This window comes from Colletotrichum higginsianum, chromosome 3 (assembly GCF_001672515.1).
Source record: "Colletotrichum higginsianum IMI 349063 chromosome 3, whole genome shotgun sequence".
Taxonomy (NCBI): Eukaryota; Fungi; Ascomycota; class Sordariomycetes; order Glomerellales; family Glomerellaceae; genus Colletotrichum; species Colletotrichum higginsianum.
In genome coordinates, this window is record NC_030956.1 from 2,589,486 (window position 1) to 2,612,046 (window position 22,561).

The 22,561-nt window shown below is 56.4% G+C and overlaps 8 protein-coding genes across 8 annotated transcripts; 4 read left to right on the plus strand and 4 right to left on the minus strand.

The window, feature by feature from the left end:
* Positions 1–1,775: 1,775 nt before the first annotated feature.
* Positions 1,776–3,434, plus strand: CH63R_04324 (Endo-beta-glucanase; the record flags this gene model as incomplete). Its single annotated transcript, XM_018299299.1, has 4 exons — positions 1,776–2,379; positions 2,439–2,492; positions 2,552–2,598; positions 2,664–3,434. 4 exons carry the CDS (start codon positions 1,776–1,778, stop codon positions 3,432–3,434), a joined length of 1,476 nt encoding a protein of 491 aa, XP_018160545.1.
* Positions 3,435–4,300: 866 nt separating this feature from the next.
* CH63R_04325 (Tim17/Tim22/Tim23 family protein) lies at positions 4,301–5,023 on the minus strand (the record flags this gene model as incomplete). The annotated part of the gene is made up of 3 exons (XM_018299300.1): positions 4,301–4,657; positions 4,739–4,834; positions 4,919–5,023. 3 exons carry the CDS (start codon positions 5,021–5,023, stop codon positions 4,301–4,303), a joined length of 558 nt encoding a protein of 185 aa, XP_018160546.1.
* A 748-nt stretch (positions 5,024–5,771) lies between these two features.
* CH63R_04326 (Ubiquitin carboxyl-terminal hydrolase) lies at positions 5,772–10,048 on the minus strand (the record flags this gene model as incomplete). The annotated part of the gene is made up of 9 exons (XM_018299301.1): positions 5,772–5,881; positions 5,934–6,063; positions 6,116–6,433; positions 6,486–7,085; positions 7,142–8,737; positions 8,797–9,256; positions 9,324–9,471; positions 9,532–9,691; positions 10,046–10,048. 9 exons carry the CDS (start codon positions 10,046–10,048, stop codon positions 5,772–5,774), a joined length of 3,525 nt encoding a protein of 1,174 aa, XP_018160547.1.
* Positions 10,049–12,902: 2,854 nt separating this feature from the next.
* On the plus strand, positions 12,903–14,364 carry CH63R_04327 (Pyruvate dehydrogenase; the record flags this gene model as incomplete). The annotated part of the gene is made up of 4 exons (XM_018299302.1): positions 12,903–12,953; positions 13,067–13,146; positions 13,215–13,497; positions 13,567–14,364. 4 exons carry the CDS (start codon positions 12,903–12,905, stop codon positions 14,362–14,364), a joined length of 1,212 nt encoding a protein of 403 aa, XP_018160548.1.
* A 583-nt stretch (positions 14,365–14,947) lies between these two features.
* Positions 14,948–16,308, minus strand: CH63R_04328 (Septin; the record flags this gene model as incomplete). Its single annotated transcript, XM_018299303.1, has 4 exons — positions 14,948–15,526; positions 15,593–15,903; positions 15,968–16,130; positions 16,204–16,308. 4 exons carry the CDS (start codon positions 16,306–16,308, stop codon positions 14,948–14,950), a joined length of 1,158 nt encoding a protein of 385 aa, XP_018160549.1.
* Positions 16,309–16,783: 475 nt separating this feature from the next.
* On the plus strand, positions 16,784–19,597 carry CH63R_04329 (Periodic tryptophan protein 2; the record flags this gene model as incomplete). The annotated part of the gene is made up of 3 exons (XM_018299304.1): positions 16,784–16,801; positions 16,866–16,978; positions 17,044–19,597. The coding sequence occupies 3 exons, from the start codon at positions 16,784–16,786 to the stop codon at positions 19,595–19,597; spliced, it is 2,685 nt and encodes an 894-aa protein (XP_018160550.1).
* Positions 19,598–19,776: 179 nt separating this feature from the next.
* Positions 19,777–21,652, minus strand: CH63R_04330 (HypA protein; the record flags this gene model as incomplete). Its single annotated transcript, XM_018299305.1, has 5 exons — positions 19,777–20,045; positions 20,114–20,325; positions 20,381–21,099; positions 21,154–21,195; positions 21,260–21,652. 5 exons carry the CDS (start codon positions 21,650–21,652, stop codon positions 19,777–19,779), a joined length of 1,635 nt encoding a protein of 544 aa, XP_018160551.1.
* Positions 21,653–21,922: 270 nt separating this feature from the next.
* CH63R_04331 (uncharacterized protein) lies at positions 21,923–22,250 on the plus strand (the record flags this gene model as incomplete). The annotated part of the gene is made up of 2 exons (XM_018299306.1): positions 21,923–22,054; positions 22,158–22,250. The coding sequence occupies 2 exons, from the start codon at positions 21,923–21,925 to the stop codon at positions 22,248–22,250; spliced, it is 225 nt and encodes a 74-aa protein (XP_018160552.1).
* Between the last annotated feature and the right edge of the window lie 311 nt (positions 22,251–22,561).

Genomic DNA, 22,561 nt, shown 5'->3' on the forward strand with positions numbered 1-22,561 from the left:
CCCCTCTGTTTTTCTGTTTTATTCCGTATCGAGCTGGGAACCCCGTCTTGTGCCTTCAACTATACAAGCCCTCGTCCGCGCGTATCGCGATCGATCGTCAAGCAAACTCTGTGCAAGACATGGTGTTTTCGGTGTCTTGGAAGGCATTGGCATTGGCCACAAACGATTCGGCTGTCTTCTGACTTTGCCAGTTTGACTTCAGGGCTTCGGGGGGGCGTCCAACTTGGCTTCGTGCCGCCAAGCCCGTCACTGCGGGTGGTGGGCTTGTGCGGCGCCGAAGCCTTGGCCGGACACCACCCCCCTGACGCGCAAAGGGTCAAGTCCCCCAAAACCCAATGCACGCCACGTCAGACAAGCAGCGTCCGCCTGCAGGCGGCCGCTGTGAGGCGCTATGAACCATATTTTTTGCCCAGGCTGCTTCATCCGACGTCAACGTCAACTTCACTATTGCATCGTCCCGTCCAACCCTCGCCGGCAGCTGCCAACACGGCCACGGAGGAGCAAAGACGGGACGTCGTCGAGGCGAAGTGTTTTTTTGTGTGTGGCGCATTCGCACTCGTTCGGGTTTCTTTCTCCTGAGGTCTAACCTCTCCATCCCGAAAGCTGCCAAGACTCAAACTCTGGCCTGCTGGGTCTCTCGACGCAGCCCCCAGTCCTCCATCCATCCCATCTGTGTTTCTCGTCTTGCTTGACCCTGGAAAAGCTCAGCACGCTCCCTCACGCCCACTTCAGATGCTCCGTCAATGTCCCCCCTTTGGCACACCGTCCTTCATGCACCGAGAGGCGTTTCTGCCTCGAAGGCATGAACATAGTAGCGTCGTCCCAGACGCGACACACTGGACGCACCGGCCAGCCATTAGCGACGGCATGACTTTGACAAAACTTGACTTTCTTTTCTTCTCCCCGTCCCGTAATGCAACTCAGGTCTGACCCATCATCAACACCATCCCCGGGCCTGTCAGGGTCATGTCCATGCTTGGTAGGGGCCTGCCTATCTGTTTCCGTCCAGATCGCATTCGAGCCCGAGCCCGTATTAGTGTACTCGGCGGCCGGACGGACGCGGCGCGCCAGTCGCTCTCTTGTTTCTTGATGCTTCCTATCCCTGGCTTTACATGATTTTCAGGGGATCACCCACAACCTTGGACGCACAGCTCAGACTCAATGCCAAGTTGGCAGGTGGTTGCGGCCAGCTTGTATCATGTAATTGTCGTCGTCGTGGCCTCGAGTTATCCGTGACGACCGAGGAACCACCATGATGGACGCTTATTTCTCCAGGTTTCCCACCTCCGGCTGTCTCTCGGTGGTCATCCCCTTCCTTTGTCTCTTCTTCTTCTTCTCCTTCCACACCCTATGTCTGTTGCCTGTCCTTGGCGTTTATTACCACCTACCTTTTAATACATTCTCGTAATTTCTTTTCATGCCTCTGAGAGGACTGCGCCGCTGCTTTACAGACATCACCGCCACCATCATCACCAAAGTCCCATATTCCACTGCCCGAACCATCCCGTCCGTCTACTTCGGGCGAAACCACGCCATAATAGGACCAAATCCCGCACTAGCAATACGAGTATTTCATGCCCGACGCTCGCAGAGGACGCACCGGCATACCTACCCTGTGCCTGTAGACGACGCCAGGCAGTCTCTGCTCCCCGCCAGCCCCCTAGCCAACCGCCATTGGGCCGGACTTGTGGTCCACCCACGTACGCGTACGTCCTACGTATGATAGGCGTAATCGCCGCTCTGTTAAACCGGGGAGCCGTATCAGCTTGAAGAAGATGGCTCCAAATCTGGGGCCAAATGCTTCGCTCGGCTACACTCCGTTTGAGTACTGGAAGGGTCCGAAACCCGTTCTTCCCAGACCAAAGCGCAAATCTCGAGCCGTCGCCCTCGATCTCGAGCCGCTGCTCCCCACCCCCACGCTGGCCGAGAAGCCCAGTGCAGCCGCGAGATGGCCCGGCCAGCGTCCTCCTGCAGGCGTCTTCGTGGCACAGCCAGGCACATATGCTGTCTCGCCCAATAACAACAACGGCAGCACACCATTTTCCGAGATACTCGTCGTGCCGCCCAAGGTGCTGGTCCACCCACTTTTCCGTGATGAGATAAAGACCCCGGAATGGCCCAGGGCTTTCTCTCCGTACCCGGGTTCCATGAACGACTCTGACTGCAACGGCACCATGGACAACTACGGATTCTCCAACGAGCGCCTCGCGCAGAAGACGGCGTGGTGGAACCCGAAAGGCTGGACGAAACGCATCTGGGCCGGCCTCGGCGCCGCCGTCGTAGTCATCATTGTCATTGCCGTCGCCGTCACCGTTACGCAGAACAACAAGAACCGGTACCCCGATTACTCCAAGCTGTCGTACAAGCTGAGTGACACATGTACGGAACCGTGCTCAGGGTCGTCGCCCGTCGCACGAGCCCCTGGCTGATGGTTGTAGACTCTGGAGAGAACTTCTTTGACAAGTTTGACTACTTCAATACATACGACCCAAGTGCGTCTCGTCCAGAATGAGGTTGCCCGGCGCAGCACCACTGACTGGCTTGGGAACAGCGGGCGGCATGGTTCACTACGTCGCCGCAGAGGAGGCGGCAAGCAGGGTACATATTCCCCGTCTCTCACTACCCAGAATAACCAGCTGAGTTCGTTCGTGACAACCAAAAAGAACCTCACCTACGCCACATCCGACACGGCCGTCCTGAGGGTCGACCACACCACCGGCAACACGTCGACGCCCGATGCTTCGACCGGCCGCTTCTCGGTCCGCGTCGAGTCCAAGACTCAATACGACAAGGGCCTCTTCATCTTTGACGTCAAGCACACGCCCTACGGCTGCGCGAGCTGGCCGGCGTTGTGGTTCTCGGACCCCAACAACTGGCCCGACGCGGGCGAGATCGACGTCATGGAGGCCATCAATCAGGGCACCGATGGCAACCAGATGACACTACACACGACCTCGGGCTGCGACATGGACGTCAAGCGCAAGCAGACGGGCACGACGTTGCAGTCGGACTGCAAGAACTCGACCAACGGCAACGCCGGCTGCGGCGTAGAGGGCTCTGTGTCGACGTACGGCACCAACTTCAACGACGGCGGCGGCGGCTACATGGCCATGGAGTGGCGCGACGAGGGAATCCGCGTGTGGCAGTTCGCTCGCAGCTCCGTGCCCTCCGACATCACCAACCAGTCGCCCGACCCGAGCGGCTGGGGCAACGCCATGGCCGACTTCCCCAACACGGCCTGCGACATGAGCTCGCACTTCAAGAATCAGTCGCTCATCATCAACATCGACGTGTGCGGCTCCCTCGTCGAGGCAAAGTACGCCGACTCGGGGTGTGGTGGCTCCAGCTGCTCCGACTTCCAAGCCAACAACCCGGACGCCTTCAAGACGGCGTACTGGGAGTTTGGCGCGTTCCACTTCTACACGGCGTCGTAGCCGGGTCTTCGTGAGGGATGGCTGATGAGAGACGCGTGAGAGCAGAGAAAGAAACTGGAGGAAAGATGATGAAAAGAGATAAATAGTGGTCTGCTACTGAGGCGGGCACCGGGTAGCCAGGCTGTTATGAGTCGGTCCATGCTTTTATTTTCGTACATCAACTAGCGAGCTCTGTCTTTGGATATCGTGCCTTCGAAAAGGGGGAGAGAGTATGAGACATATGATAAAGATCACTTCAAAATGCGGGAAGAACGGCAAAGGGGGAGGGGAGGGTTGATTCAAACCGAATGGCCGATTGTGTACAAGAGTCTTAGGATGGTCCGCCTATATTACAATTCTATCTATTCCTGGCCAACCTCTATCCGGCGACTGAAGCTGATGTGACGCCGCGGTCGACCGAAAGCTTTTCCTCCCTCTGTCACACATACACGCAAAACACCCGCCCCTCCCCCTAAAAGTCAAAGTGGAGAGAGTTTTGATCTATATCCGAATCCCCACGGGGCCTGCTTCTCCGCCCCTTTGAAGAAAATAACCGCAAAATGATGGGTTGTGTGGGTTATTTGGGGGGTGGGCAGAGAGTCCTTTCCATAACGCCGTGCCAATGCTAAACAATCACACCTCCTTTTCTTTGTTGGTACATGTACAGACGTGACTCTTCCCGCATGAGAGGAACAAGGCTCTCGGCCTGGACAAGAGCAAAAAAATCCCATCCGTCCTCGCCTCGCCCTGGTCCGTCTGTCCGACCATGAAAAGGGGGGATTCAAGACCCCCCTTTCCTTCGATCGAGACACCGGAGCAAGTGGAGCTGAGGAAAGGAGAGAAAGAGAGAGAGAGGACGCGCGCGCATCCGAAGAAACGCCCCCCGCCTACTCGTCCTTGGGCTGCCGCATGTACGCGTCGATCGCCGCGCTGAACGCCGCGAAGGCGACGCACCCGCCGAGCGCCGCCTGCGGCCCCGCGTTCTTGGCCAGGATGCCGCCCGTCAGACACCCGGCCGCGACGCCGTTGCCGAGGTCGTTCTTGGCCCGCAAGCCCTCGATGCCGCACTCGATGCCCGCGAACAGCGCGCCCACCTTGCCAAAGTTCTTGGCCATGCCGTACGACCGCACGCCCATGTCCTTAAAGCCCACCTTGAGCTGCTGCCGCAGCGGCAGGTCCGCGATCGGCGTCACCGTTGTCTGGCCCGCCGTCGTCGCCGTGTGGAAGGGGGTGTCGTAGGACATCTGCGATGCCGCGGGTGGTCAGCCGAGTCGGGTTCCTCAAGGGTTGGTAAAGGAGAGTCGGTTGGTATTCGTAATACGTACAGATGCCATGAACATGCCGAACAGTCCACCCATGCCGAAACCCATAACGCCTGACATGATGCTCTTGGTGAAGCAGTTCTCCATGAAGTTGGTCATCTACCCAGACGCAGTTCTCTATTAGCTCATTATTCATCCACGGGCGTGGAGGAGACAGAAGGGAGCAATGGACCGATGACTTACAGCCTTCATCTCAGGGTCCGGGGGTCCCAGGCCGGCCGCTGCGCCGCCGGGGACTTCGCCTTGCGGCACCTGCGGCGGCATCTGACCACCTCCGGGGAAAGCCATTGTGAGTGATAGTAGGTGATATGGATGTCGGTTTGGGGGGAGCGACTCGGTTAAGGTTCTGCCGGTAATGCGATCGCGACGCGCGGATTTGGGTGAGTGCGTAGGAGCTGACGGGTCGTGAATATTTCTGCCAGCAAGCACCGCCCGCTAACTGTTCCCTAGATGGATGCGCTTTCAAGGCAGTTTAATTTTCGATTCTTATCTTATCAGCAAACGGGGCACGTGCAGCAGGTGCAGGTCCACACTGACTGGGGGCCTCCAAGCGGGCCATCCCGACTTCTGGTGTGGGGGGGCGAAACGCCGCGTCTTCGCCGTGCCTGATGTGTTCCACTTCTCGGCACGCGTGCAGCTAACTCCCCAAGACTTCACATCGATGCATGGGTTGGCCGGCTCTGTTTCGAGTGATGATGATGATAACCACAGCCTTCAGGTCATTGGGACAATGAAAACTTCATCTTGTAGTTCAAGTCACATAAAATCTGTCCTCTATCGTGAGAGCACAAGAAGCAAAAAAGGCCAGCAGTGATCATTGCTTGGCCTGCCATCAGCATGCCTTTTGATGTAGAAAAGCAAAGAGTCGAGACTAAAACTGCCTACTATAGACCCCGAACCATGAAACTGTGTGCGCATCACTGGTATCACCGCCGTCTACCGAGAGCGGTTCTGGACGCAGCGTCCGTCGGTCAAAACTCTAAAACCCTCTCAACTCGTTCCCTGAGCATCCATCATCACACCACGACCGCTTGAGTTACCGCAAAAACAGGTCACCAACGCCGTTCCTCAATGTTCTCGTCCGGTCGACGTGGTCAAGGCCGAGATAGTCGTCATCGCTTGTCGCAACGTTCCACAGCTCGTCGTCTAGACAAGCTTTAGCAATGCGAGACAGTGAATGAGCTTCAGGGAATCTTACCGTCATTCAGGTATTGTGGCTTTGAGAAGTGCGACCTCTTTACCACGGCAAACTTGATCTTCTCGAAGCTCTTGCCCTTCAGGCCAGTCCGCTTTTCCAGGCGCTTCTTGGTATCTACGAATTTCTCGCCCTGCCCATTGTTAGCGTTCCGCGTCACACCTCCCAGCACTCCTAGTACGTACCTCGATAAGGATGAACTTGAAAGGTACACCGTGGACCCTGCTCGGCTCGTTCTGGAAGTGGAACACCTGGATGAAATTGCTCGTCTCCTCCTCGTTCGCTTCTTCCTCGGGGACCCGCTCCGCGAAGACGTTGGTGTAATCGTTCATACTGATGACGGGATATTCACGTGGGAGTTCGCGGTAGAACTTATGACTGCTGGTCTCGTACACGCGAATGCGTCCGCCCTCAGCCTCGTCGGGAATGCCGGCCTTCTTGACCAAGACCTGGATAAGGTCTTCAATGTTGCCATTCTTAGCAACGAGAAGGTCGTAATGATCCTATGTCCAGTCAGTATAGCCCAGTGTCTGCAACGTTCGCGGCGTCTCATACCTCTTTCGTGATGCCCTCACTAAGCCAAGTGATCTTAACAGTCTTCTTGGTGTCTAGTTCGGCAAGACTCATGTCCAAAACCTCAAAGTAGAAGGCGTCCGTGCGTTGACTCGAGCTAAGCTGGTTGTATCCAGAGGGGTTCAGGATGAGCTGTAAGCTTTGGTTGACCCCACGCTTGACAGTTGTCTTTGGGTTTCCGGTAGCCGAGTTGACGGTCCAGAAGCGGATGTGGGTTGGGTCGACGCCCAGCCTGTCGCCAACACGCTCTGCAAGCACGTCGTAGCTGATCTTGGAGTTGAGGACGAGCTCGAAAGGAGGGAACTTTTCCGGGTTGCAGCGGGTTGGGTGCGCGTGGAATTTGACGGTCTTCTTGTTATGGAGAAAGTCGTAGTACTCCCTCGCGTCGTCAAAGCGATCGGCCTTCTTCGGCAGCTCTTCCACTGCTTGCTTGTCGCCGAGTCCCAGGCGCTTCTCGAGGATGTTCCGGTCACCCTTGCGCTCTGTCGTCTTCTGGAAGCAGACGATGTCACCATCCTGCAATTCTGCGGCCTTGAGAGACTGCTTAGCCTTCAAGGCTTCGATCATGGTCGGCTTGATTTCCTGCAGAAGAGTTAGCAGATGGTTGGGTAACAGCACATTTCAAGTAATCAACTCACCTCCCACAGGCAAATCTTTTCGTCTGACGGCAGCTTGTCGCCCCAGCCCATTTTCTTCATGATGATTGGGACCAGCTCCTCGACCTTCTTTTCCTTGCTGATGTAAACATGGCCAATACCGTGGAGAGACTGCGCCTCCACGTCGAAGTGCTTGAGGAAAACTAAGATGAGGTCGTTCTTCACGACCACCCCGTTCAGCTGTCCTTGGTAGGTCGGCCAGACTGCTTCGCCCTCCGGCGTGGTCTCCTCTGCGACCTCCGCCCAGACCCTCAAGAACTGGTCCCGGTGCGCGGCCGCTCGTTGGAAGCACTCCTCGACTGTCGGGCGCAGGTCCATGATCGGCTGGTCGGGGCGAATGGTCTTGTTCTGGCGGTTTACCATGATCCAGAGACGGACCTTGCGAGGGTCCAAGTCAAGAGACTCCGCAATGGTCGCCACCAGCTCTTCCATCGTCGAAGAACGAAGCACACGGTATGATTTGGGCGCCCCCTCGTCTTCGGCATGATCCGCATCGAATGACGTCAAGTCAGTGCCGCCGTGGGCCTTGAAGGTTTGCTCCGTAATGACCTTAACATAGATGTAGAGATGCTGTTCCTCCTTCTCCTTGCGTTTAGCCTCTTTCAGAGCAGTTTCCTCCTCGAACCTCGATCGCAGGTGGAGGGGGATGTCCTCCTTGGTGACGGGGCACAGAATGTTGTCCAGACGCGACTGGCGAATGTACACCAGCATGTAGGCGCTGTTCTGGCGCACAACCGGGGCCTTCTTCTGCAGGGGCGCCCGGAGATGGTTGGCGGGGTGCGTTCGGTATTCTCCACCAAAGTTCTCCTCGAGCACTTCGCGCATCGTGGCCTTCGTGACCTTGTCGTCGTCGTACTTGTAGAACCATCCATCCTTCTCAGGCTTCAAGAACGCATAGTAGTGGCCGGCGTTCAAGTCACCGCTGTGAACGAGTACGCCGTGAAGCTGATACGTCCATGACTCCGATTTGTCGGCATCTTCTGAGAGGTACGGAGCGGCATCGAAAATCTCGGGGAACTCGTATCGGTCGTTGATCTTCATCATGGTATCTCGTTGGATGTCGTACTCAAAACGTTTCAGTTGCAAGTGCAGGACGTTGGGGAAGCTCTGGAAGATGACGCCCTTGTTGGCGTCCTGCAGCTTGAACTCGTCGCCAGCGTAGTACTGGTTCTCACCATCCATCTTCTCGACCTGAACGTAGTCCTTGAAGCTGTCCAGAAGGTTCTTGTTGCCGCTCACGTTGAGCTGAATGTCCCAGAAGTCCTCGACACGGCTAGATTCGTAGTCGACGTTAACACAAGAGATGTAAGTCTTTATCTTACCGCTAAACATCTCGGGGAGGACGTGTTCAGCCGGCGTGCCCTTCATCTTCTCTTCCATGCGCTCCATCAACTTTCGCGACAACTCCTGGACGTCCTGTTGCTCGAAGATGTGCCTCGTCTCCCATCCGAAGGACTTGGTGAGCTCGTTGGTTCCGACGGCCTGGTCGGAAGTCTGCAGTTGGTAAAAGAGGCGCTGTAGGGTGTATGCGCTGTTGCCCATGCTCTCTTCGCTCTGGGTGGGAATTTCGTAAATGGCCTGTGGCATGTCAGCAGTCGGACTCTCCGCTTAGGGGGGGACGTAGCGGTCGTACGCACTTTGCGGAAAGCGTTGGTAAAATACAGGGATTGAAGGAGAGAGTTGAGGTAGCACGTGGCACCTTGGTTGCGCAGACCGACGTAGCCCGTCTCCTTTTTGGAATCGTAGTTGTTGAAGTTGTGCCAAAGGACACCCGTCTCGTCTTTAACAATGCGGATGTAGGCCGTGATGTTGGCGGTCTCGTTCTCGCAAAGAGGTCGGCTTCCACCCTCCCAAGGCACGTTGAACATCTTCCGGAGCTCGAGGAATCTGGTGAAACCCCAGTCCGACTCCTCCTTGGTGAATCGATGGTGGGCTGTGTGGTGGGTGTATAGACTCGGGTCGTCCGGATTCCATAGGACGAGGGCGAACTGCACGCAGCAGCTCCAATTGTCGGGAATGCTGGCCGGTTCGAATCCATGCTCGAGGTAAATGGAACACTGGTCTACGTTGTTACCGTGCGGGAAGAGGAGAATGCGCCTGGCGTGGATGTCAGCAAAATCATCGGCCGTGGCGACGAGAGGCCACAAGAGCGAAATAGGCGTACCATGGAAAGCCGCCGGCCTGAAAGACCGGGCCATGCTCCTTCTTCGACATTGACCTCCATGCTTCGACTGTCCATGTGTTGACGACGTCCTCGACGATTTCGGGCTCTTCGTGGAGGTGTGGGAAGATGATTTCCTTCATGGCATCGACTGTCCCGAGTTAGCCGGGCGAGGTTCTCTGGAAAATGTCTTGACGGCAATCAATCCTACAGTCATTTGCCATGGGCAAGTCTTGCAATTGTTCGGCCTCATTGTCGAGGTTGTCGGGGCTGATGATGGCAATGGGCTCCTTCTCCGAGTCGGTCACGCCGACATACTCGTCGGTATCGACAACCATCTCGTTCGGCGAGTGGATATCGTTGTCGTAGCTCTGCGGGCGGTAGAGACTGGGGTTAGCTCAGGCCACACTTTTGGTGACGGGTGGCGGGGGGCGGTGGTAGAAGGGCAGCCAAGGAAAGAATGTGTAGATAGATAGGTAGAGATAGGTAGGTCGGGTTAAGCAGAGAGAGAGGGAGGGAGGGAGCTTGGCTTGCTCGGCCGAATGGCGGGGTATGGAAAAGTAGGTATGGTGAGGCTGGAACAGGGCCAGATGGAGATGAGGAGTAGAGCAATGGGGCAGGCTGCTGTGGTGACAAGGCTCAAGGGGGGTGAAGAAGAAAGAAGGCAGGCAAAAAGGCAGAGTGGCAGCCGCTCACTGTATCCAAGCATGTGTTTTGTGGCTTACCATGGTTTAGCTGCAGTGGCGTCAAAGAAAAGAGAGAGAGCAAGAGCAGATGCCGTTACCAGTCAGGAAACCAGAGCAAAAATGGCAATTTGCGCCAATGCTGGTTTGATGACGGAGTAGAAGCCGCAAAGGCAGGATGGTGGCAGCTGGAGGGAGGGCGAGCAGCAGGCTGCCTTGGGGACCTGAAAACAGCAGGTGCAAGGAGCAAATGTGCCTTTTGTCAGGAAAACGTTGTCAGTCGTAGCAAAGAAGTGCAGGTGGTGATGAAGAGATCTTGCATGAACAAAAAGACAAGACCAGGAAGGTGGAGGCAGCAACAGGTTGGTCCAAGCAGGTGCACCTTAGAAACAGGTGTATGGTTGATCAGTCAGTCAAAAGAGCAGGCCAACAGCCTGGGCTGGGGTGGGTGTGCTTGCGTGTGTGTGCGTCAAGTGAATGAGTGCCGTGCTGTGAGGTGTACTGTGTGATGCACTAGACAGACCAAGCAAATCCAGTCGTGGGGGAGAGGGTTAGAGAATGGCAGCAGGTTAATGGTGAGGCGCAGTACAGATACAGACCAGCGACAGGCCAGGCAGGCCAGCAGAGGAGAGACAGCTTGCCGGGGGTGATGAATGGAGCATGAGAGAAGCAGCACAATGGAGGCAGGATGGGCTTGGCTAAGTAGAAGATGTTAGTCTGAGATAAGAGCTGGAAGCAAAGTCGTTAACAAAAGGATCACCTTAGGAATCCGTTTCGAGGACATGCCCCACTCTCCCGCAGCCCAAGGACCTTTTATGCCGGCCAGCTGCTGCACTGGGCAGAGTGCTAACTGCTGGCCTGGGGCAAAGGTGGGCTTGTGTGTAAGGCAAGGAAGGGGAGGACAACTGCGATTTGCACCTTGCCCTCTCGATCTCCCCTCTCTCATTGGAGAGGACAACCTCCCACCCCTCCAATGACGTTGCTGTGGCCGCCACCCGAGTCTGCAAGCCACCTTCTTCGAGGGCCACCTTACCATTAATTGTCCCCAAGCTGACAGACAGGTCTTGCTGCAGCTACTGCTGTCAACACGCAATACGCAGCAGGGCTCAACTAGACAGGGCTAGACAAAATGGAGGGTAAGGTTATCCATACTCTCATACCATTCATTTCATCGCCTGGAACCTTGGTCCGGGCATCTGGCAAATTGGGCATAGGAGTCCGTACTGACTCCCCAGAGTTGATGGGAACCGGCCTTACTTGTCCAATAGTAAGGGGCTGGCTGGTGGTCTGACTGCGCCTGGTCTTCTCAGTATGGAATCGAGCACGTGTGCTGACCCGAATTACCCAGCACCCAATGGGATCTGCAGCGCCCTAACTCGGAAGTCTGGAGCATTGCAGAGTAAATTCGGCCGAAGTGAGCTTTGCCAGCTCTTGCACCACAGGCCATAGTCATGAGGTGGTTGCTCGATTCGTCCGAGATGTTACCGTCTCCTCAGCCTGGGTCTCAACAATGGCCCGAGATGTCAACTGCTATGTGCATTACATAGGCTACCTGAAGCCGAAATTGGCTTCGTTTGTGCAAAGCAGGAAAAGAGGCAGACATCCATCCCATTCAGACCATTATCACACGCACCTAAGCTGGTGCAGTGCTCTTTCTAGACGTGACATGTCCAGGAAGGCACTACAATTTCACGTCCCCCTCGCCATCCAAAGTAGGTACAGGGTGACATTCCAATCCCCCACTCGCTCCATGCAGGCGAACAGAGCTTCCGAGGCATAAACAGCCATCCCGGTCCTCTTATCCGGGGACCAACAACTACTGCCGCTCTTTTACAACCCTTCCCGAGTTCCTATTATGGAACTGTACAGAATACGGGCAGGCCTATATTAGAAGGCAGTCCGGAAGGCATTCCGACTATGTGGCAGAATATCCTGTGCTGTCGCGAAAGCGCGACAGAATAAAGGGGTCTATCCTTGTCGGTATTTGAAAAAGAAAGAAAAAACCATCTGCCCATGGTTTACCTGACTGTTCGAAGCCTAAGAAGGGTGCTTGGTATCTATTCCCGGCACCTAACTTTGGTGATATTTGGCGATGGAGGAAGTGTCGAGTCTGTCACCTTACATTGCATTCCCGTGCCCCTCACCATACTTCATCCTGACTCCGGTCCCCAATACGCGAAAAGAAGCAAGCGCTTCGCGAACTACAGAACCCCTGGAGGCAATGCATGCAGCAGCACTTCACCCAAACCTCCCACGGCTCGCCCATTGCCGAACAAGTCCGTCGACCAAGAAAACCCGCTTCTCAACTTGGCAGACGAGGAGGATGGGCACCCTTTCTACCCAAGCTCCAGCGCACAACACTGGAGTGTGGGAGCTCCGCAGCGCTTTGAACCAATCACGCCACGTTGCTCCGGCCGCTGGAGAAAGACTGGACGCTGGAGTCTTGCCAGGGTCGCCCGTTACGGCAGTCCGCAGAATGGTGCGCCGATTCCGCAGTGTGGGGTAGTTCCAGACCCTGTCAAGGTAGCAACCGCCCGGCCGTTCTTGATGCGAGAGTCATCCAATCTGTCGGCCGGTCACGCCCTCTCGAGAGAGCTTCAACAGCTGCCCAACCCGACGCGAGACAATCCCTCCCCCCCCAAAAAATTCGCTCATACCCTCCACCTCCTCCCTTCTTCTCGCTTCGTCATCCCCTCCCCTCGAAATCGAGTCTTCGCAAAACCGTCGTCCCTTTTCGACCCTACTCGGTTTCTCACCTCTCCTCGCATGGAATCGACGGCATGGTTTCCCTCGCATTGCGGCATGCCGGCAGACGATGCGGATTGACATCAACCACGAGGAGGGCACTGCTGCCTGCGAGATCTGGTACTCAGCATGAGCGCGGCGTCTCATCGTCGCTATGGCGTTCTATGAGCAGCGTTACCTGGAGACCGGTGTCGGTCTTGGACGAGTGCGCCTCCCGCCCTGTCTCGAGACTTCAGTGCCTTTCTGTCACATGCTAAACAAAGTCTCGTTCCTGACAGATGGGTCGTGAGAGAAGCCCGTCCCATCAGCTTGCGACAGCTCATGGTTTTCGGCCGGTCCCTCACCGAATCACGACTTTTGAGCTCTGCAAACTACGTTCGAACTGAGCTGCCGACTCGGTAAGGGCCATTCCTTGCTGCGTCATACATCTCCGTACGGACTGACTGGTAGATTCCCGTCGCAACAGAATAGCACATCGCATTCGAGATATGCAGCAACTGCCCTACGTCGTAGTCACAAATCCCCACATAAAAGAGGTCTACGAGCTATATAACAATGCGTTCGAGATGTTTCGCAAGGTCAAAGAGGTCAAAAACCTGGAGGACAACGAGAAATTCTGCCAGATCATCAGCGGCATGCTCAAGGCTCACCTCACCGTCATCCCCAAGCTATCGATGGGCATTCTGGAAAGCCGAGGCTGCATGGATGCCAAAGATCTTGACAAGTTCATGAATACCGTCTTGAGATCGGTGAGTCCCCGTCCCACCGTGCCGCCGGTATCGCTCACTTCGGCAAATCTAACGCGAGACCCTCTCCAGAGGATATCCCGTAGAGTCATCGCCGAACAGCACCTCGCCCTAACGGAAACGTATCACTCGCCGTGGTTCTCGCCCGGCGCGAAGCTATCCGAGTCCGAATTTATAGGCGAGGTCTTCATTAAGTGCATCGCCAAAGACGTCATCGAGCGCTGCACCCGCGCCGTCGAGAGCCTGGCCCGCTCGACTTATGGCCAAGACGTAGAGCTTCCCGAGATCAAGGTCGAGGGCCACCTCGAGGCAAGCTTCCCCTACATCCTCAGCCACCTCGAGTATATCATTGGCGAGCTGCTGCGCAATTCCGTCCAGGCAGTCGTAGAGCGGCGGCAGCGCGATAAGAACAAGAGCGCCAAGCTCCCACCCATCGAGGTGACCATATGTGAAGCGCAGCAGCACGTCATTATTCGCATATCCGACCAGGGCGGCGGTATCCCCAGAGAGGAGCTGCCGTACCTCTGGTCCTTCAGCAAAGGGCCGCAGAGCCAGCGCCGGTTGGAGAACCTGGGTCGAGTGCCCAAGCTGGCCGCCACCATGCAGGAGCTCCACGTCTCGGAGGAGCTGGGGCGGGCGGACATGAAGACCCCGAGCCACGGTAGTTCCCTCTCCTCGATGACCAGCCGGCCGCCCAATCTGCGGCTGGGCATGGGGCTTCCCCTGAGCAGAGTCTATGCCGAGTACTGGGCAGGCAGCCTCGAGCTGCATAGTCTCGAAGGCTACGGCGTAGACGCATTCCTCCAGATATCAAAGCTGGGCAACAAGAACGAACAACTGACCACCAGGGCCACGATGGATGCTGTGTAGTGTAGAAAACCAAATCATATTAGGGACGATGCGGCGTAAATGTTATAAGATACCAGTTGGAGACACTAGGACATTCAGGGGACAGATACACACAAGCAGACAGCTAGCACTTCGTTGCGAACACGAATAAAACATTTAGGATTATAGACGCCTTTCTCATTAATTTTGGTATCATGAAAAGGTGAGCTGGATTACATCGTGACTAAGAAACAAGGGGTAACTAAACGAGAAAAAAGGGGGCTTAACAGGTTTGGGGGAAGAAGAGAGCTCACAGACGCAGTGTCTATCTCATACCCGGGCCCAGGGGCGCGCGTCGTTTGGGTTTTCCTTTGTTTTCGACCTGCGGTGAAGCCCCTTGCTCATGTCGACGAGTCGACCGGTGAACCAGGGCCGCCGCAGTTGGCTAAAAACTAGCATATCCATGATGGCGAATCAAAAGGATAAGGATGTTGCAGTGTGTTGGTGCTTTCGGTCCCCGATTGGTAAATGAAGTAGTAAGGGAAGTGTCGAGAATCCAGCAAGCACCCGTTGCCCAGGAATAAACCGCTCAAAAATCGAGGGAAACCCTCACACTCGGATAGCCTTAGCGGCGGCCGTGGCTGCGGACGGCGCTTCCCTGCATCTGCTCCAGCTCGGTTTCCAGCTGCTTGATCTGGGCGTGGGTCTGCTCGAGGTCCTTGTTGAGACGGTCGCGCTCGGCAATGAGCTTCTGCTCCCACTGGCGGAAGCGCTGCTCCTCGATCTTGACCTGCTCGGTGAAACGCTTGCGCAGCGCCTCCTCCTCCTCCTTGAACTTAGGGTTGTCGAGCTTCCTGGGGCGGGCCTCGCCGAACTTGCGGGTCTCCATTTGCTGGGCGCGGTAGGCCTCGTAGTGCAGCTCCTCGGTGGTGTGGATGAGGTCGAGCATATGGGTGCGGATGAGAATGGAACGCAGCTTCTTGAAATCGCAGTGGTCCTCGTTCTCGACCTCGGCAACACCCCAAGAGTACTGACGACCCTTGACGATGCGACCGTCGCCGGTCTTAACATCCTTCTCGGAACCAATGACGGCGAAGGGCATCGCAGCCATCAGGCTGCGAGCATGCTGGGCAGCAGGCTCGTCGTCCTCCTCGACGGGGGGCTGGTAGATCTTGATGCTCTGGGCCTCAATGACAGCACGGATCTGTGGCACAGTATGATCAGCGGTTGTTTGTTTGTACTGTACTGTACCGGCTTTGACATCACTTACGCGAGCCTTGAACTTAGCCAAGTCCGCAGGGCTAAGGGTATCAGCCTTGGCGATGACGGGAATCAAGTTCACTCTCGAGCAGAGTCTCTTCATAACCTCGATATCGAGGGGTTTCAGGGTGTGGCCGGTGGGGCGGATGAAGTACAAGCAGGTGTGGACACGCAGGTCGATCTTGTCCTGGCGGCGAGGCTGCTGCTCTTGGAGCATGTAGGACTCGTGCTGGTCGTCGAGGAACTCGATGATGGGCATCCACGAATCGCGGTTGTTGACATAGTCGCCGAAGCCGGGTGTGTCGATAACGGTCAGGCGGACTGTAAGCCGTGTTAATCGTATGATCTACGCATTGTCGATTTGGACGGCACAGCAACAGCATACCCTTGAAGAACTTCTCCTCCAACTCAGCCTTGGTGATCTCAATCTCGACGGTCTTGTCGACCTGCTTCTGGTGACGGCGCTTGTGGTCGGCATAGTTCTTGATGGTCGTCGAGAAGAGGGTGTTGATGAAGGTCGTCTTTCCCAGGCCGGACTCGCCCGCAACCTGGCTATCGTGTCAGCTGATTCGATTCTCCCCGGGCACCTCCATTTTTTCTCTCGCAGCAAAATCAACATACCATAATAGTGAAGGCGGCACCTCGCTTGGCAACAATCTTGTGTCGCTGGTTAGGGAGGTTGGCAATACCAATCGGTGAGGCGCTCTCAGCGGCGGGAGGGGCCATTTTGGGCGGTATTGACTGATTGAACAACTCTAAACACGTTCGTGATGCCTGGGAAAGTGTCGTGGGCCGCAAGTATCGCAATTGAACACGCGACTGTTTTCGTGATGTGGTTGCGGTGTGGGCGTGTTGACTGTTGAGTTGGGGAGGTTTCGAGCTTGTACTTCAGGGGAATCAAAAGGTGCCACCTCCAAATTTCCCTGCCGGCCTTCTGGGGTTGGGCGGTGCACATTCATTGGGCCAGTCGCAGGGGACTAATTAGGCCCCCCTTTTCCTGCCAATCAGTCCCCTTTTCCCCCTGGTGCTTTTACCAACAGTGAGCCTAGCCTAACATGGATTAGCCTCAGACTACTAGGTGAGGATGAATGATTCGCCGACCCCACCACAATCGATAAGAATTATTCGAGGTAAGGTAGGTACTACTCGGATTTTTTTTTCGGCAGCGACTCCAAGGTGAGGAAATGGGTGCCAATTGACAATGAAGACCGATTTCAAGGTACGTTTTGCGGGTTCTCCGGTAAGCGCATGCGGTTTCTGACGGCGGGTGTGCCTCTTTCTAGTTCTCCAATTTACTGGGCACGGTATACTGCCAGGGCAACCTGCTCTTCAGCCCCGATGGCACTCATCTGTTCTCGCCCGTGGGGAACAGGGTCACTGTCTTCGACCTCGTGAAGTATGTTCTCCTGTCTCGCGCGACGACGGTGGCTATGGTCTCGGTTTACTGATATGACGTTCCAGCAATAAGTCGCATACCCTACCCTTTGCTCATCGCAAGAACATCGCCCGAATCGGCCTCACTCCTCGAGGAAACCTGCTGCTCTCCATCGACGAGGATGGCCAGGCCATTCTGACAAACGTCCTCCGCCGAATCGCCATTTACCGATTTTCGTTCCGCTCCTCCGTGAATGCGCTCTCATTTTCGCCCTCCGGACGTCACTTCGCTGTTGGCTTGGGTCGCAAGATTGAGGTTTGGCATGTCCCGTCCACTCCGGATGCGAACGCCGAGGGCGAACTGGAGTTTGCACCGTTCGTCAAATACCACACCCACACTCAGCACTTCGACGACGTGCGCAGCATCGAATGGTCCAGCGACTCCCGATTCTTCCTCAGTACTTCCAAGGACTTAACCGCGAGGATATGGAGCTTGAACCAGGAGGAGGGCTTCGTACCGACGGTGCTGTCCGGTCACAAGCAGGCCGTGGTTGGCGCCTGGTTCTCCGAGGACCAGGAGACAATCTACACCGTGAGCAAGGACGGCGCCGTGTTCGACTGGAAATACGTCGGGAAGCCGGTTCGCGACGAGGACGAGATGGTCGACGTCGACGAGGACGACATGCGCTGGAGGATCGTCGACCGACACTACTTCATGCAGAACAGCGCGCATGTTCGATGCGCAACCTTCCACCCCGAATCCAACCTCCTCGTCGCCGGTTTCTCCAACGGCACTTTCGGCCTCTACGAAATGCCCGACTTCAACATGATCCACACCTTGAACATTTCGCAGAACGATATTGACTTCGTGACGATCAACAAGAGCGGAGAGTGGCTGGCGTTTGGTGCATCGAAGCTTGGGCAGCTACTGGTGTGGGAGTGGCAGTCCGAATCGTACATCCTCAAGCAGCAGGGCCACTTCGACTCGATGAACAACCTAGTCTATTCCCCCGACGGACAGCGCATCGTCACGATCGCTGACGACGGCAAGATCAAGGTGTGGGATACCGAGTCCGGGTTCTGCATCGTCACCTTCACCGAGCACACAAGTGGCGTGACAGCCTGCGAGTTTTCCAAAAAAGGCAACGTCCTCTTCACATCCAGCTTGGACGGTTCAGTGCGAGCGTGGGATCTCATCAGATTCAGAAACTTCCGGACGTTCACGGCACCCACGAGGCTATCATGGTCGTGTATGGCCGTCGATCCCAGCGGCGAGGTCGTCGCTGCCGGGTCCCTGGACTCCTTCGACATCCACATTTGGTCTGTGCAAACGGGCCAGCTGTTGGATCAGCTAACCGGTCACGAGGGCCCGGTCTCGGCCCTGGCCTTCACACCAAACGGAGACTCGCTCGTCAGTGGTAGTTGGGACCGCACCGCGAGGATCTGGTCCATTTTCAACAGAACACAGACCAGCGAGCCCCTGCAGCTGCAGGCCGACATCCTCGATATTGCCGTCAGACCCGACTCGTTGCAGCTGGCCATTTCGACGCTGGACGGCCAGCTGTCTTTCTGGTCCATCACGGATGCCGAGCAGGTGTCTGGGGTGGACGGACGTCGCGACGTGTCTGGCGGACGCAAGATCACCGACCGGAGGACGGCGGCCAACGTGGCCGGGACGAAGAGCTTCAACACCATCCGCTACAGCACGGATGGAAGCTGTTTGCTCGCCGGTGGCAACAGCAAGTACATCTGCCTGTACTCCGTGCACACCATGGTTCTCCTGAAGAAGTACACGGTCAGCGTCAACCTGTCCTTGTCCGGCACACAAGAGTTCCTCAACAGCAAGCTCCTCACCGATGCCGGCCCCGACGGCCTGATCGATGACCAGGGCGAGGCCTCGGACCCCGAGGACAGGAGAGATCTCACCCTGCCCGGTTCGAAGCGCGGCGACCCCTCGTCGAGGAAGAAGCTGCCGGAGGTTCGCGTCTCGGGTGTGGCCTTCTCTCCCACTGGCACCGCCTTCTGCGCCGCCTCCACCGAGGGATTGCTCATCTACAGCCTCGACAACCTGATGCAGTTCGACCCGTTCGACCTTAACATGGAGATCACACCCGCGTCGACGCTCGCCGTGCTCGAGAACGACAAGGACTACCTCAAGGCGCTGGTCATGGCTTTCCGCCTCAACGAGGCCGGCCTCATCAAGCGCGTTTTCCTCTCAATACCGCACACGGACATCGCACTCGTCGTCCAGGACACGCCCATCGTCTACGTGCCTAGGCTGCTGCGCTTCGTCGCTGCGCAGACGGAGGAGACGCCGCACATTGAGTTCTGCCTGCTCTGGGTCAAGGCGCTGGTGGACAAGCACGGCGCCTGGCTCACGCAGCACCGGAGCAAGGTGGACGTCGAGCTGAGGGTCGTCGCGCGAGCGGTCTCGAGGATGCGGGACGAGATCAGAAGGCTCGCCGACGACAACGTGTACATGGTGGATTACCTGGTGGGCCAGGCGGACGAGAAGGAGACGAGTGGCGTAAAAATGCTGGATTTGGCCGCGTTTGACCACCCCGCGAAGACACTGGCCATCGGGGACGCCGACGAGGGCCAGAGCGACTCGGATGGCGATGGGTGGGTCGGGCTGGACTAGACATATAGATATTATTACAATTGTATACCCCGTTTTGCCGAATCCGCCTCGCCGCTTGCTCCCATGGCATGCGGTCCGCCGTTCCTCGGTCCGCCATTCCTCAGTCCTCTTCACAACCTCGACGCGGTTTCTACGCCACCGGCTAGTCAATCGCGAGCGGGAATGTCCTTGCGCCGGTGTTAGACACGGGTTTCATGCGTTGTCAGTGGGATCTTCCCGCTTACCTTCCATGCCTCTTCGAAGCCGGCCGAGCGGACCCATCTCGTGCCGGAGTGCTCCGTCCCATCCAGCAGCATGTAAGCCAACTTGAGCCACTCGTCGTCCCCCTGCATCTTGATCCACGGCTTGTCGCCGTACTTGGAAGACAGGTCGTGGCAGATGCCGAGAGCGCGTGCCACCTTGATCGTGTGGCCGTCGTCAGGGATGCTGTGGAATCTCGGAAGGAGGTCTGTAACCCAGTCAGTGTCGGTGCCAGAGGGCCAAACGGGCACATCCGGGCGGTGGATTGTCACCTACCTGATGGCTTCGAGACCAGCTCTTTGCCCTGGTCCCGGTCCCTCGGCTTGTATGACCTGACTTGGTCCAGGCGGAGTTCTGGGCAGCCGCGTGCCGCGTACTGGACAAGATCCATCCGGATCTTGTGCTCGAGCATGCGAACCTTATTCTCTGTCGAGATCCAAGGCTTGGAGTTGAAACTAAGAAAGATGGGCGCCGCGTTGGTGTGATGGCTGGGCGTGATGTTAGCGGCCTTTGATCTCCAAACACGAGCCTCAACGGGCTTACATCAAGAAGAAGTCCCACTTCGCCTCCTTCCCCGGACGAAGGGCTGCACCGCCAGCGACGTAGAACGCAATATGAAACATCTCGGCCGTCCTCTCGTCCAGCTCCTCGGGCAGGACCTTGACCTTGCTCGCAACCCTGAGCATCTCCTCGGGCGCGCGCTTCATGACGCCGTCGAAGATCTTGTTCGCGTCCCCCATCTCCGCAGCCGTGGCCAGCTTCTGGTCATCCCGGATCTCCTCGATGAGCGCCGCGATCTGCGGCATCGGCGTCTTGGCGGTCTCGTCCGCGCGCCTCTCGGTCTCGTCGAGGAAGGCCTTGAGCTGGTTCTTATGCACGGCGGCCTGGGCCAGGCCCTCTGCGACGATGGCGGGCTGCTCCCACTCGACGCCGTACATGAGCTGGATGATGGGGTGCAGGAAGCCGGCGAACATGCGCTGGAACATGTCGTTGGCGCGCTCGTCGCCCTTGAAGAGGTGCTCGTTCAGCGCTGCCTCCCAGCCCAGCCTCTCGATCTCACGCTGGTAGAAGAGGAGGAAGTCGGAGTAATGCTTCTCTCGGCCCAGGTACTTTTTTGTCTTTTCCCAGTCGTGGAGCTCGTCTGCGACACTGTCCTGGCTTTCTTTGGCGGGCCTCTGGTAGTTTGCGTTTTCGTTGTATGCCGTTTGAATGGCATCAGGGCCTGCTCCGGTGCCAAAGAGGGCAAGGAGATGATGGGGGATCTGTGGTAATGTTTTAAAAAGGGTGACTCGGTTTAGTGCCCGATTTGGACTTACATGATTGTGGAAGCCATCTTGGTTGAAGAAGACGTGATGTTTCTGTTGGGACAATCAGCATGCAACTCATCGAACGCCTCATCTCAGTAAGAGTGGAACCACCCACCTTCAGGTCCTCTTGCAAAAGCTCCGAGACCTTGTTCGCAGTGTCGTCTTGCTGCTTAAACTTCCACAGCCCGGTGTTTGTCACTGGGACTTGGATCTTGTACGGAGTCGCCATGTTGATGCTTCTCGTCTGGCCAAATGAATAGGTGCGTTTTCCACTGAAAACAATGATCTTTGAGATTCGTCGAGAGGCGGTTGAAGATGATCTTATCTTCATTGCAGATAAGCAAGTATTGGGATGCCCTGGTAGCGTTGCAGGCCGTAGGTAGCAGAACCTTAAGTATCGGGGACAAGGGGGTGTCACAAAGAGGATCACCGGCTTACAAATGAGACACACACGAAAGGGCGAGAGCGAGAGCGAGCGAGCCGTGATGGGAATCGGATGTTTCCCCATAGAGTGGCTAGATGCGGGTAAGTAGGTGTGGGTGGGCTCGCACCTGCGGCGCTGCGTGGCCAAACTCTACTCTGTTAAAGTCACTTCCCCGGATTTTTGACGTCATCGTAGCATCGCGCTGAGGATTGGCTTACGGCACCTCGCGCTCCAGTGTCGGCCGAATACCGGAAGAGCCGGCTCACATCTTAGCGAAGGGAGATTCATACGACTGAGAAGAGCGTTGGGGTTGTGCGTTGTGTCCATTGAACATCGGCCAGTTCAGCAAAAGATATGTCCGAAACCGTCCGACGAGCGTCCGCCGGATTCTCCACTATTTCACGGAGTCGGTCTCCGCGTCGGATCCAGCCGCAGCTTTTCCATGTACGAGAGCTGAGCGGCCAGTGCGCTGGACCCCTCTGCCTGGTAAGGAAACAATTCAACGGGTTTTTTATGCCCGTCACGCCGATGACGGTCATTCCCCAGAAACAAGAATAATGGGACAATGTCAGTAACGATACAGGGCCAGTGGATCCTTCGGTCTCGGGTCTCGAAGGGTGGATGCTCCTTCGGCCTTGGTGGTTGGACGCGAAGGGGCGACGAAATTGATTCCGCACGATAATACTGTACCAGCCGTGAACGATAACGATGACATAACTGAATTCACTCCAAACCGGGAGTTCAATTGACTGCAGATGGCCGTTAGCCCAGCCACCGTTCTTTCTTGCAAACGGCTTACTGTGAGAAAGGAGGAACGGTCTCTCCCGTCTGCGGAGGTGGGACATGTCTTTGGCTACCGATCTTGATAGGACGGTGAGAGGTTGTTTCCAAGCAGGCTCGGGTACGATCCTCCGTCACCAGCATATGGGCACCGTTTCGTTCTTCGACGGTGTCAGATTGAAAAATGTTAGCTCCAAGGTCCACAAGAGATGA